This window comes from Paroedura picta, chromosome 1 (genome assembly GCF_049243985.1).
Source record: "Paroedura picta isolate Pp20150507F chromosome 1, Ppicta_v3.0, whole genome shotgun sequence".
Taxonomy (NCBI): domain Eukaryota; kingdom Metazoa; phylum Chordata; class Lepidosauria; order Squamata; family Gekkonidae; genus Paroedura; species Paroedura picta.
Genome location: NC_135369.1, coordinates 110957566 through 110970227, shown reverse-complemented (window position 1 = coordinate 110970227; position 12662 = coordinate 110957566). Strand labels below are relative to the sequence as shown.

The following is a 12662-nucleotide window of genomic DNA, read 5'->3' as shown; positions in this document are numbered from 1 at the left end:
CAGCCAAGGCAACTGTGAGCTATTTAATGGATAATATCTCCACCATGACCTTCCACCAACTTTGGATAAAGAAAGGGAACTAGACACCCCTTGGACGCCTTTGAAAGGAGCACTAGATGGCTTCAGACGACTCATGCAGACTGAAATAGAAGGATCCTAAACACAGATAGGTTGACCTAGACCCTCACTAGACCCTCATGGCTACTTAAATGCTCACTAGACCCTCATGGCTACTTAAAATGGTTGATGAGAGGATAGAGGCCCATGCAGGAGATAATCATTCTCTCCCTCTCAACTGAATTCCTGGGGGGGGGGGGGTTGAAGGAAGCAATGGTACGGCAATTACTGAAGAAACCATCCTTGGATCTGCAGGAGCCCGCCAACTACTGACCATTTCGCATCTGGCATTTCTAGGGAAGTTGATGGAAAAGGCTGACGCAGATCAAATATCAGCATTCCTGGAAGAAGTTTCAGTCTTGGATCCAGCCCAGTCAGGCTTCTGGCCAGGACATGGGGTAGAAACAGTGCTGGTCACCCTGATGGACAAACTCAGTCACCAGCTGGATTAAGGTGGATCAGCGCTGCCCGTGTTGCTCGATCTCATGATCATGGCAGCATTTGACCCAGTCGACCATGAGCTTCTAGCTCACTGCCTTGCTGACATCAGGATACAGGGGACAGCCATTCAATGGCTGATCTCTTTTTTCTGGCATCGCAGACAAAGTGTAGCTCCCAACTCCCATGTAGAGAGCTATGGGGACAGGTTCTCTCCCCAATTCTATTCAACATCTTTATGCACCCTCTTGCCCAGCTGGTACAGACTTGGGTGCCATCGAAATGCAGATGACACCCAGCTCTTCCTCCTCATGAATGGCAACCCTGACTCAACTCCGTGTCCTTAGCCAGCTGTCTGGAAGCAGTGACAGGATGGCTGAAGCAGAGTTGTCTGAAACTTAGCCCTTCCAATACAGAGGTTCTGTGACTGGGTAGGAAAGTTCCCAATAGGGAAGCATGATTACCCTGCCTGGGCAGGGTACAGCTATCAGTGGCACACTCCATTTGGAACCTGGGCATGATCTTTGACACTTCCCTCTCTATGGAAGTGCATGTCACAATAGTGCGGTTGGCATTTGTCCATCTTTGCCAAACTAATCTACTAGTGCCCTACTTGGCCCTGGAACACCTAACCAGTGATCCATGCAATGGTCATCTCTGGATTGGAGATGCAAATCACTCTAAGCGGGCCTACCCTTATCCTTGCTCCAGAAACTACAACTGGTACAGAATGCAGCAGCTAGGGTCTTCCCAGAAACACCTTGGAGATCCCACATTCAGCCTCTGCTCCAACAGGTGCAGTGGTGACCAATTGGTTACCTGGATCAAATTTAAAGTCTTGGACCTTTTAAGGCTATACAGTCTGGGCCCAGTGTACCTGAGGGGCTGCCTCTCTGCCTATAACCCTCAGAGAGCACTATGCTCAACCAACTCGAACCAGCTGGTGTTCGCTGGCCCCAAGGAAGCAAGTCTGGTCTCAATCAGGGTCAGGTCATTCTCTGTCCTGCCACCCACATGGTGGAACGAGCGCCCAAAGGAGATCTGGGCCCTGCCGGAGCTAGAATAGTTCTGCATGGTCTGCAAAACAGAGCTCTTCCACCAAGCTTCTTGTTGAGGCCAATGAGCTGATAACATCTACTGGGCCTTCCAGAACCACCCTCCTATAAGACATGCCCACTGGATACATTGTGGGGCAGTCTGACAGCCTCTTAAGTTAGGGTTAAACATTCAAATGGTTAAATATTTTTAAATGTTGTAGCAATTTACTGAATCTAATTCGTGGAGCTGGTTGTATCTTATTGTACACTGGAGTGTGTATATATGTTCTGATGGATAAGTTGAAGGACTGCAATCTGGATTTTCAGATAGTTAAGTGGATAGGGAATTGGTTAGAGAACCGCACTCAAAGAGTTGTTGTCAATGGTGTTTCATCAGACTGGAGGGAGGTGAGTAGCGGGGTACCTCAGGGGTTGGTGCTCGGCCCGGTACTTTTTAACATATTTATTAATGATCTAGATGAGGGGGTGGAGGGACTACTCATCAAGTTTGCAGATGACACCAAATTGGGAGGACTGGCAAATACTCCGGAAGATAAAGACAGAGTTCAACGGGATCTGAACACAATGGAAAAATGGGCAAATGAGAACAAGATGCAATTTAATAAAGATAAGTGTAAAGTTCTGCATCTGGGTCAAAAAAATGAAAAGCATGCCTACTGGATGGGGGATACGCTTCTAGGTAACACTGTGTGTGAACGAGACCTTGGGGTACTTGTGGATTGTAAACTAAACATGAGCAGGCAGTGTGATGCAGCGGTAAAAAAGGCAAATGCCATTTTGGGCTGTATCAACAGGGGCATCACATCAAAATCACAAGATGTCATAGTCCCATTGTATATGGCACTGGTCAGACCACACCTGGAGTACTGTGTGCAATTCTGGAGGCCTCACTTCAAGAAGGACGTAGATAAAATTGAAAGGGTACAGAGGAGAGCGACGAGGATGATCTGGGGCCAAGGGACCAAGCCCTATGAAGATAGGTTGAGGGACTTGGGAATGTTCAGCCTGGAGAAAAGGAGGTTGAGAGGGGACATGATAGCCCTCTTTAAGTATTTGAAAGGTTGTCACTTGGAGGAGGGCAGGATGCTGTTTCTGTTGGCTGCAGAGGAGAGGACACGCAGTAATGGGTTTAAACTTCAAGTACAATGATATAGGCAAGATATCAAGAAAAAAATTTTCACAGTCAGTAGTTCAGCAGTGGAATAGGCTGCCTAAGGAGGTGGTGAGCTCCCCCTCACTGGCAGTCTTCAAGCAAAGGTTGGATACACACTTTTCTTGGATGCCATAGGATGCTTAGGGCTGATGCTGCGTTGAGCAGGGGGTTGGACTAGATGGCCTGTATGGCCCCTTCCAACTCTATGATTCTATGATTCTATATTGAGATATACTGTAAATTGCCCTGAGCCACAAGGTAGGGAGGTATAAAAATGTAATCCTTACCCATTGTTCCTCTTACATATTTGTGAAACAGGCCTGGGGGTGGAGACTGTCCTCCCTGTCCAAGATGGAATAGGGCCAATGAGAGTGCGGCCAGCGAAGCTCTCCGCACCGATTGGCCCTACCTCTCCACCGACCATCCTCCCTCCTTGCCAGCTCCCAGGGGGGAAGATTCTCTCCCCTGTGACCCGCAAAGCACTCTCACCACCTCAGGCCGCGCCAACAGTGTGGGGGGGAAGTTTCCTTCCCTAGGGCCCGGCAAGCGTTCTCACTGTCTCTACATGGTGGTGAAAGTGTTTGCTGGGCCCCAGGGAAGTGGCCGTAGCACCAGTGGGGAGGGGGGGAAGGTTCCCTTCTCTAGGGCCCGGCAGGCACTCTCACCGCCTGAGTGCTTGGCAGGCCCCAGGGATGCAGCCGTGGTGCCAGCAGCCCACAGGGGCCTGGGAGGGGGCCTTTCAAAGCCCATTCTTATTAATGGGCTTTACAGCTAGTAATAAATAAAAAGTATCAAATCCCTGGGAATGGACTTGGGATGATCAATAGAAGCAAGTCGATACGATAGCATTTATTGTGTTTAGCCAAAGGCCATTACAAAACATAATTAAAAACAATATGGTACAAATATGGATAAAACAATATTTCTCCAATATTGCGTACATAAAATTGTAGATGAGGGCTACTGAGTTACTATTTAAAAGAAACACTGTGTATCCAGGTGGGGACATCTGTAAGACAGCTTTGGCTCGGATCTTCCTGGTGGCCAGAGCGAAAAGTGCCACCCTATATGAAATATAGGGGTCAACATCTAATAACAGGCGACTTTATCAAAATCAGAAGTGGGGTGTGAGTTTGGTAGTAATAGAAGCAAGTCACAGATTTGGTCTTTTCTCTGTGTTTGGATTTAGAGTGACTCTTCTTTGACTAATAAAACAAAATCAGACTCCAGTGACACCTTCAAGACCAACAAAGATTTATTCAAGGCATGAGCGTTCGAGTGCAAGCACTCTTCCTCAGACTATGTACTTCTTGGAACTGATGGAACTGGGAACGATTGGTGCAGAGTTGGTCAAGAGTGGATGGACCTGGACGTATCAAGAAAGATCCCTGCGATTTTGAGGTAGATGGCTGGACAGGTATGAGAGGCTTATAAGATGAGGACAATGTGCTTTCCCACAGAGCAGCCTTTAAACAGAAAGCTGTAGCACTCTGGGTTCAGACACCTGGCAGTTTTCCACATCGTACTTTTCATTGAGACACCAAAGGCACAGATCATGTTTGTCAGAATGAGACATTTTAGTGCGGTATCTGGTACATTTTTAAAATAGAGCTTTCTCTGCCATTCTGCCCTGAGAGAAGGAATTTTCAGAGAAATCAAGGCAGTGTGCTGAGACAGCCTTTGGCCCTAAAGACAAAGGAGCGTGCAGCTTCCAGTCTGTTCAGTTCATCAGTTATTTTCTTCTTGCCTGAAATTCCAGTAAACTAATACCTTTCTTCTCTAGGGTATCAAAACCAGAACAAAAGAGCTTTTTCACACATGGAGAACTGAAAAGAGGCTTCAACAACAGTGAAAAAGGAACTAAGGGGAGGAGGTGCCCCACTCCCATATGACTGTTTTGGCGGGAAGGACAGCTCACAATGGCTTGAGGGGAAGGTGAGCCCTCTAGATGACTTTTTAAACTTTGAAATTAAGTTTGCTTGGATGTAGTCCCAATGAGGAACTGCACAGTAGACCAAAGATGAACTGATGCTCTAATATTGATCTTTACATAAATATAAGAGATTCTAAATACGTCCTATTAGACATTTTTAACATATTATTTCAATTTCTAGTCTCCCTATATTTTGAAAAATAGCGAAATAGGACAATTAATCAGTTATGGCTGCAATTTTCTCTGAGGTCTGGTTGAGATGTTATGGCAACCACAGCTGCTATGTAAATGAGCACTGAAAGAACTTCAGACATGTTTGTGAAGTCACTGCTCCATTATCTCCTGGAGAAATAGGTACTGCCCTACTTGGCCCAGTTTTTCCACCACATCTAAACTGGGAAACTATGGTTTGCACTTGCTCTTTAAACTACAAATAAGCCACCATATGTTAACTAGAGCCTCTTGTGGTGCAGAGTGGTAAGAGGCGGAAATGCTGTCTGAAGCTGTCTGTCCATGAGGCTGGGAGTTCAATCCCAGCTGCCGGCTCAAGGTTGACTCAGCCTTCCATCCTTCCGAGGTCGGTAAAATGAGTACCCAGCTTGCTGGGGGGTAAACGGTAATGACTGGGGAAGGCACTGGCAAACCACCCCATATTGAGTCTGCCAAGAAAATGCTGGAGGGCCTCACCCCAAGGGTCAGACATGACTCGGTGCTTGCACAGGGGATACCTTTACCTTTATGTTAACTTGGAAATTAATAATTATAACATATATAAGGAGAAAGGGGATTATGGAAACAAATCTGAAGATCCTTCAAAGTTCCTTGACAGATACTAAACCTGAACCAAGCTAATATGTATACATTTTTAGTGGACTCTAAATTTCCTCTTTGCTTGCCTTTACATTTCATTCCAACATTTTCTTTTAAAATCTGAAGCAGCCTGAGAGTGTTTTTCATTTTCAGAAACTGAAATGTGCATGAAAAAAACACTATCACATAACTCTGATTTGTGGAAAGTTGCATTACTCTAAGCTGTCCTGACTGTTAAAGAAAAATCTAGACCTTCCCAGCAGTAACTGTGACTCCAATCATGTAAACCAGAAGCTTCAGACCAGCTGTTTTAAGAACAGGGCATTCTAGGACTTTGGGTAGCAAGTCAATGCTGTTTATTTTTCCTATTTATCATGTATGGAAGTACACCACTGGCACTCTGAAAAGTTAACTATCTAAGCCATTTGTGCTGAGGTAGTATGAAGAAACAAAACCGACAGCTATCTGAAGATGGCCATATTTACAGTGAGTTCAGATGCCTAATGCTTACCTCAGTTGGCCTAACTTTAATATAGAAATTGCTGCGCTTATAAGAGATCTTCAAAATTTTGGGCCAGGCAAAACGGTTTATTCGGAGTCTGTCCTTGTAAATAAGCAACCCATTGGCACACACACCAAGCATGATATCCACACCTTCAGAATCCTATAAAGAAATTGTAAAATTAATTTGCTACAGGAATTCACTAACATTTTATTCTAATTTATTAAAAATATTTATACGTTTACCTATGCATTCATGGAAAATTGACAGGTCAACAAAATAAAAGGGAGTAGAAGAAAAGATACCAGCAAAAAGGATACTAAAATAACAAACATGTGAAATAGAATAACAAGTTAAATTTAGTCCAACCAAGTTGATGATAAAGTCTGAAATTACAAAGAGGTTAAAACAAGGCTTTATGAAACATTCAATAAAAATTACAATCAGACAAAATAATGATCTAACACGCTGAAATGGTTAGCTGCCAACTGGAGAAAACTGGTAGAAAAAATCAGCAAATAGGCAGGAGAGGAATGCACAGTATTAATAAGAGACCCAAAACCTCTGACAGGCAAGAAGAATATAAAGGGAAAATACAAATAGTTAGTTTTGAGAAACACTGAACCAGTAACAAAAAGCAGCTATGATAATCTTTTAGAGAGGCGACACAGAGAGAAGGCAGAATGAATACAAAAGAGTAGTGATAGAAAAACACAACAAAGAGGAGACAAAGTTGTGATCAATAGTAACTGTGGAAACAGAAGATTCAGATTTAGCACACTATGACCAATTATGCACGGGGTGGGAAAGCCGGGCTGGCGGCGGCATGGCAGCAGGGCTAATCCTTGTCTGCGCATGACGTTGCTGCCATCCCAGCTGCCTGCCAGGCCTGTCTGAAATCAGGGCCTTGGATGGCCCACAGTAAGGGAATTCAGATGCTTCCGTGTCTGTGTGATGCTGCAGCCGCCATCAGAGGATCTTCTGGGACAGCTCCGTGCTCAAGGGGCTGCAGGGACACCAAACATCTCGGTCGGCTTCACGGAACTGCGGAGCCGAACAGGGCATGTTCCCACCCCCATGATGGTGGGATAGTGGCATGCTGCTATCCTGCCAGTGTGCAGTGAGGCCCCCATTTCCTCCTGCTGCCGCCGCTGCATTGTGTGGCAGACCTTTCCAGCTCCGGCAGTGCATATGCGCAAGCACAACATCATGGCAGTCCATGTGTGCTGGGGGATTCCTACCACCGTGTGTTCCCGAGATGCGGCAGGGCATGCTGCCCTGCCAATAGGAAGTGAAGAATATTGCAAGATGAATTTTAGAGCAGTGGTCCCCAACCCCTGGTCCGGAGACCGGTACCGGTCCGCGGACCAGTTGGTACCTGGCCGCAGCTCCTCCTTGTCCTCCTCCCTGGATGCTGCCTCAGGAGCTGCCCTGCCACTGGCTCACCATTGGTGGTCTCCGGCAGCCGCCATGGCTGGGGCTCCCCCTCGATGTGGCACTGCGCAGCTACTGCTGGCAGCGCCCCCCAGCAGGCGGTGAGAAGTCAGGGGCACCGGTGGGAAAGCAAGTGGAGCAGGGGCTCAGGCGGCGGTGACGTCCCTCGGCAAAAGACTACCCACCCCCGGGCCTCAGTAAAATTGTCAAGCGTTGACCAGTCCCCAGTGACAAAAAGGTTGGGGACCACTGTTTTAGAGTACTTGCGCCTGCTGCATATCTTATATAGAAGCAAAGGCCAATACCTTGGCATGATGTAAATCCACTCCATACATAGAAAGCCTTTTTGCATTTTCTAAGAATTGGGAATCTGCTTGTGCTGGTGTCAAACCTCTGGAAGTATTGAAAGAAGAAATAAGGCAAAAGAGAAAATCATAAGAAATTGCTCTTCTGAATCAAAGCAAATTCCATACAGTCAAGGATTCTGTTTCTAACAGAAACAAGTCAGGTATCTCTGAAAGGTAGAATAGTAATGGCCAAGCGTTGAGAACATGGTAACATGCAGTTTTAATGTCAAATTGTGCCTAAGAGCTATTAATACTGTGGGAAAGTTCTTGACTGGCTAAATTTATGCTTACAATTAATTTTTCAGGATTTAATTTGATACAAATCTTAATAGTAACCCAGCATACCCACAAACAAAAACAAAAAACCCAGAAATAGTTTAAAGATCAAAGTCATTTACATCTAACATTTCTATACAAATAAAGACAAATAAATGTCTGGGACTAGAGTAACAAAATTACTTGTTCTTTCTATTAAATGCTCTGATCTGAATTGTAGACCTTGCTATATATACTGCAATTTCTGGATATCAGGTGGGTACTGTAAGTCAAAGGACCTTTTTCATGGTCACACCTTACCTGCAAAACATTAGCTTTAAAGCTATCCTGAAATCTCATGAGCCTTATTAATGTATGTTTTATTATAAATTTATTACATTTATATTCCAAAATATGCAGGTATTGAAATAATTTAAGAAAAACCAGCAATAAAATAAGGATTTTGAAAGCTCCAGTTTCTATTACTTCATGTGTTGGCAAACATCCCAGAAGTTGGCAAACAACTAACTTTATTTATATAATAATATACCTTACCTAGTATCTATCCTCTCAATTCCAAAGGATATATAGGTTTTATAATAGTATGTTCTCTGACATAATGCTTTGCTAGAAATTGCCTCTGGAGTTTATCCAGAAAGCCCTTGATGTAGAAACATGAGTAAGGTTCACATCTTGTTATAGAGCAAAAGAGTCATCTTAGGCAGACTTAGACAGCTGTAAGATTATTGAGATATATACACATAAAGCTGACACAAAATTTGCAGGATATAGTTTGATACAAATCTTGTCAAAATCAGAAGTTGTTTTTTTTTTTTTACGAAGGCAGAGTTTTTGTAAAAAAAAAAAAAACTTCTGATTTTGACAAGAATGTACTCGTCCATAATGTTTTATTGCAGTACATAAAACCCACTGGCTATTACTTCCAATTTAAATAAAAAACATCCTAAGAAAATGCTGTACAGTGCAATCCTAAAGAGAATTACAATCCACTGACTTCAACAGACTTAGAAGGGTGTAACTCTGCTTAGAACTGCACTGACAGATGCCTTGCCAGAGAGAGAGAGAGAGAGCCAGTTTGGTGTAGTGGTTAGGAGTGTGGACTTCTAATCTGGCATGCCAGGTTCGATTCTGCGCTCCCCCACATGCAACCAGCTGGGTGACCTTGGGCTCGCCACGGCACTGATAAAACTGTTCTGACCGGGCAGTGATATCAGGGCTCTCTCAGCCTCACCCACCCCACAGGGTGTCTGTTGTGGGGAGAGGAATGGGAAGGCGACTGTAAGCCGCTTTGAGCCTCCTTCGGGTAGGGAAAAGCGGCATATAAGAACCAACTCTTCTTCTTCTTCTTCTTCTTGCAACCAGTTACAAAAGTTCATCTTGACAACAAATAATCACTCACTTGTAACGTCTGTTTTTCTACCTAAACCTCTTCCTCCAGTGTTTGTTATTTTTATTGGCTAAAGAAATGGGCCCACTTTTGGCTGACTTTTAAAAATAAAAGTCTACTGAGTCCTTAACAATGAACAAATTCTTTCAGCTTGAGCTTTCCCAAGGTTTTTTGGTTTCTTTTTTTTTAATTAAGGGTATAAAAAAAATAGACAAGGCATTCTAGCTCTTAGGATTCCCACTCATTATCCACTACTAGATGCTTCTAAGGATGGGAACATAAGACTTTAAGAAGTGACATACCTGTGTGATTTGTGCAACTCTATTACTTTCTCCTCCATCTCTTTTGTCTGGTTGGGTGCAAATTGGAATTCCCCAATATAATCACTGTTGTGTTCCTCTGTATCATAGTCACCTAGTTCAGCTTGCAGAGTATATGAACCAAGAAGAGCATGAGTCACAAAAGAACATGGTAGGCGGCCAGAAGCAATGTCCTGACGAAGTTGTAAGCACAGAAAATACCTAGAAGAAAAAAGGGGAATTTATGAGACATATTGTGTTTTTGACTTGTCAGGAAAGCCAAGTTTTAGTTGATTACTGAAGGCATACTTTACAAAAAAAATAAAATACCTTGGAACAAACAGTTTGAATTAAATGTTAATACACATTTTATGAAGTATCCTAGCTCTAGCATGCTTATTTTTAGGACAAAAATTAAAAGGCACAAACATATAGGTCATTTTCATATTTTATCTTACATTATTACATACTATTCAAGCCATGATATAGGAAGTGAAGTTTAAAGTGTTTTAAAATTTGTACAGTAGAACAGATTCCTTATTTACTTCAGTTAATTCTCCAGATACTTCAGAACAGTGTCACAGAATTAAAAAAACCAGATTATTAAAACAAACAAGCTAATTAAAGAGAAATACAGCTGTCTAAAGTAATATTCATAGAATATTTATGGTCTACGTTTAGACCATAAAGCACCCCCCAACCCTTCCTCCCCCATAAGAACATAACAGAACATAACAGCAGCCCTGCTGGATCAGACAAGTGGTCCATCTAGTCCAGGGGTAGTCAACCTGTGGTCCTCCAGATGTCCATGGACAACAATTCCCATGAGCCTCTGCCAGTGTTTGCTGGCAGGGGCTCATGGGAATTGTAGTCCATGAACATCTGGAGGACCATAGGTTGACTACCCCTGATCTAGTCCATCTAGATATAAAGCTTCAGAGATTTTTCCATTATGATGACAATATATAATTCAAAATAAAGTAAATATGATAACATACCGGGTAATGTCTTCTATTAAAAGTGAAGGATCAGGTGGATAAAATTTCACATTAAACGTGAATACCCAGGGTAAATCTGCAATTGGAAAGTTTAATGAGAAAAACAAGAGCAACTATATCTAATTAAAGTTGTATGGAAAGTACCATACAATGGGTTAGAACCAGCACAAGAACTCGGAAAGGTTCTTTGGTCCTACTGATACTCCCCCCGCCCCTCCATCATCCATTTCTAACCTCTGGAAAACGGGTCACAGGAATTGTGTGGAGTAATAGATCAGGAAGCTGCTATGGGGAGGGGGAAGGAATAAAGTCATTCCTTCTGCCTCTGTGCTGCCCACACAAGAGGCAGGAGGGAATGATTTTGCCCTCTTCCTCATCCCCAAGGTAATTCTCATAACCTATGGCTTTTGCTCCTTGTAGATCCTGTGAACCTAGCAATAAAGTTTCCTGGGGATGAAAATGGATGTTGGGAGAAGGAGAGAGCCAGGAAGATCCACAACTGCCAGCATGTTCAGCTGTCAGATTGTGGGATCAAAACAATGAGATACTGTACCTATTTTAATACTGCACAAATGCAATCACTACCTAAGCAATTAAAAAATTATATCCCATTCTTTCTTCAAGGCACTCAGGGTGGTATACTTCCTCTTTATCCTCACACCCACTATAAATGGCTTATGCTGAGAGAGGCTAGCCTAAGGACTCCCAATTATCTCCATGTTTGAGGAAGAGTTATCCTGTTATCACTATATTATTTTGACTGATATATTTTTCTGCACTTTATTATATCTGCACTTTGAATCATATCTAATAGTCTGTTTATACAGATTTTGGTAATCCTCCTTCATTGCTTTCTCATCATATGATACTGTCTTATCATGACTGCATCAATTTAGTTTACATAATCTACTCTGAATGTCAGTGAGAAGGGCGAACTATAAATGTACCAAATAAATATGTATTTAAGCTAGCACTACAACCAAGGCTTTGTACAGTTCACAGTTCTAGCAAGTTAACCAATATATCTAATTCTCAGCATAGCCCTGTCTATGGATACTTACCTCTAGAGACTGGAATCATGCAGATAAAACAGATATATCTTTTTTTTTTTACCCTGAATAAGCCTCCAAATTACAGAAAAAATCTGAAACCTAAATTAAAATTATACTGGGGGGGGGGGGGTTCAAGCCCTATGAAGTACATCTGTACCTTTAAGAAATAAATGTCCTCTGAGATCTCAGCACTAAGGGTATTGCTAAGCAACAACATCATCAGCCTTCAAAACATAGTTTTTTGTCAGTGAAAGGCTCTTTCTAGGACTATTTTGGTCTCTCAGTTCATCTCTGCTTCACTTCCTCCTGCCTGGGAGTGAAGACTAATTGTGGTCAGTCTCAGCAGAATCTACCAGACTGCTTACTATGCAATTTCCACCACTCACCCATGTAGAGCAAAGAATTTGATGTCACATAAGTCACCCAGACTCATCAACTTGCATAATTCAGCCCAGCCTGGCAGTAGCCACCACATTTATTTGCCACCAAATTTTATTTATTTATTTATTTATTTATTGCTTTAATGCCGCCCTTCCATACGGCTCTGGGCTGTTTACATAGAATGTCAAAGGGTAATTACATAGAACACTGTAACCATATAACAAATATAACAATCATAATGTAACCAGAACAATATTTTAATAGGAACAGTAACAGTAATAGACCTTGGGTAGGTCGGACTGTTCAGTCATGGAGGAGGTGTCCAGGAGGGGACCAGCAGATGTTTGCATCTTGGCCAGATTTCCCCCAGGATGCCAGGGGAACAGAAGAAAAGAAACTTGACAGCCAGTGTATTGTAGTAGTTAGAGTGCTGGACCAGGATCTGGAAAACCCAGGCTAAATTCCTGACTATCATGG

At 42.9% G+C, this 12662-nt stretch overlaps 1 protein-coding gene across 23 annotated transcripts in view; it reads right to left on the bottom strand.

Moving 5' to 3' along the window:
- The window catches only part of EPB41L2 (erythrocyte membrane protein band 4.1 like 2), a 114663-nt gene that overhangs the window by 34730 nt on the left and 67271 nt on the right, over window positions 1–12662 (bottom strand). For all 23 annotated transcript variants that reach the window (XM_077353050.1, XM_077352878.1, XM_077353000.1 and 20 more), the window contains exons 6-9: window positions 10753–10828; window positions 9758–9976; window positions 7751–7838; window positions 6021–6173 (exon numbers count right to left, since the gene is read on the bottom strand). In XM_077353050.1, coding sequence (XP_077209165.1) covers window positions 6021–6173; window positions 7751–7838; window positions 9758–9976; window positions 10753–10828 — 536 coding nt within the window. The remainder of the gene's footprint in view (window positions 1–6020; window positions 6174–7750; window positions 7839–9757; window positions 9977–10752; window positions 10829–12662) is intronic.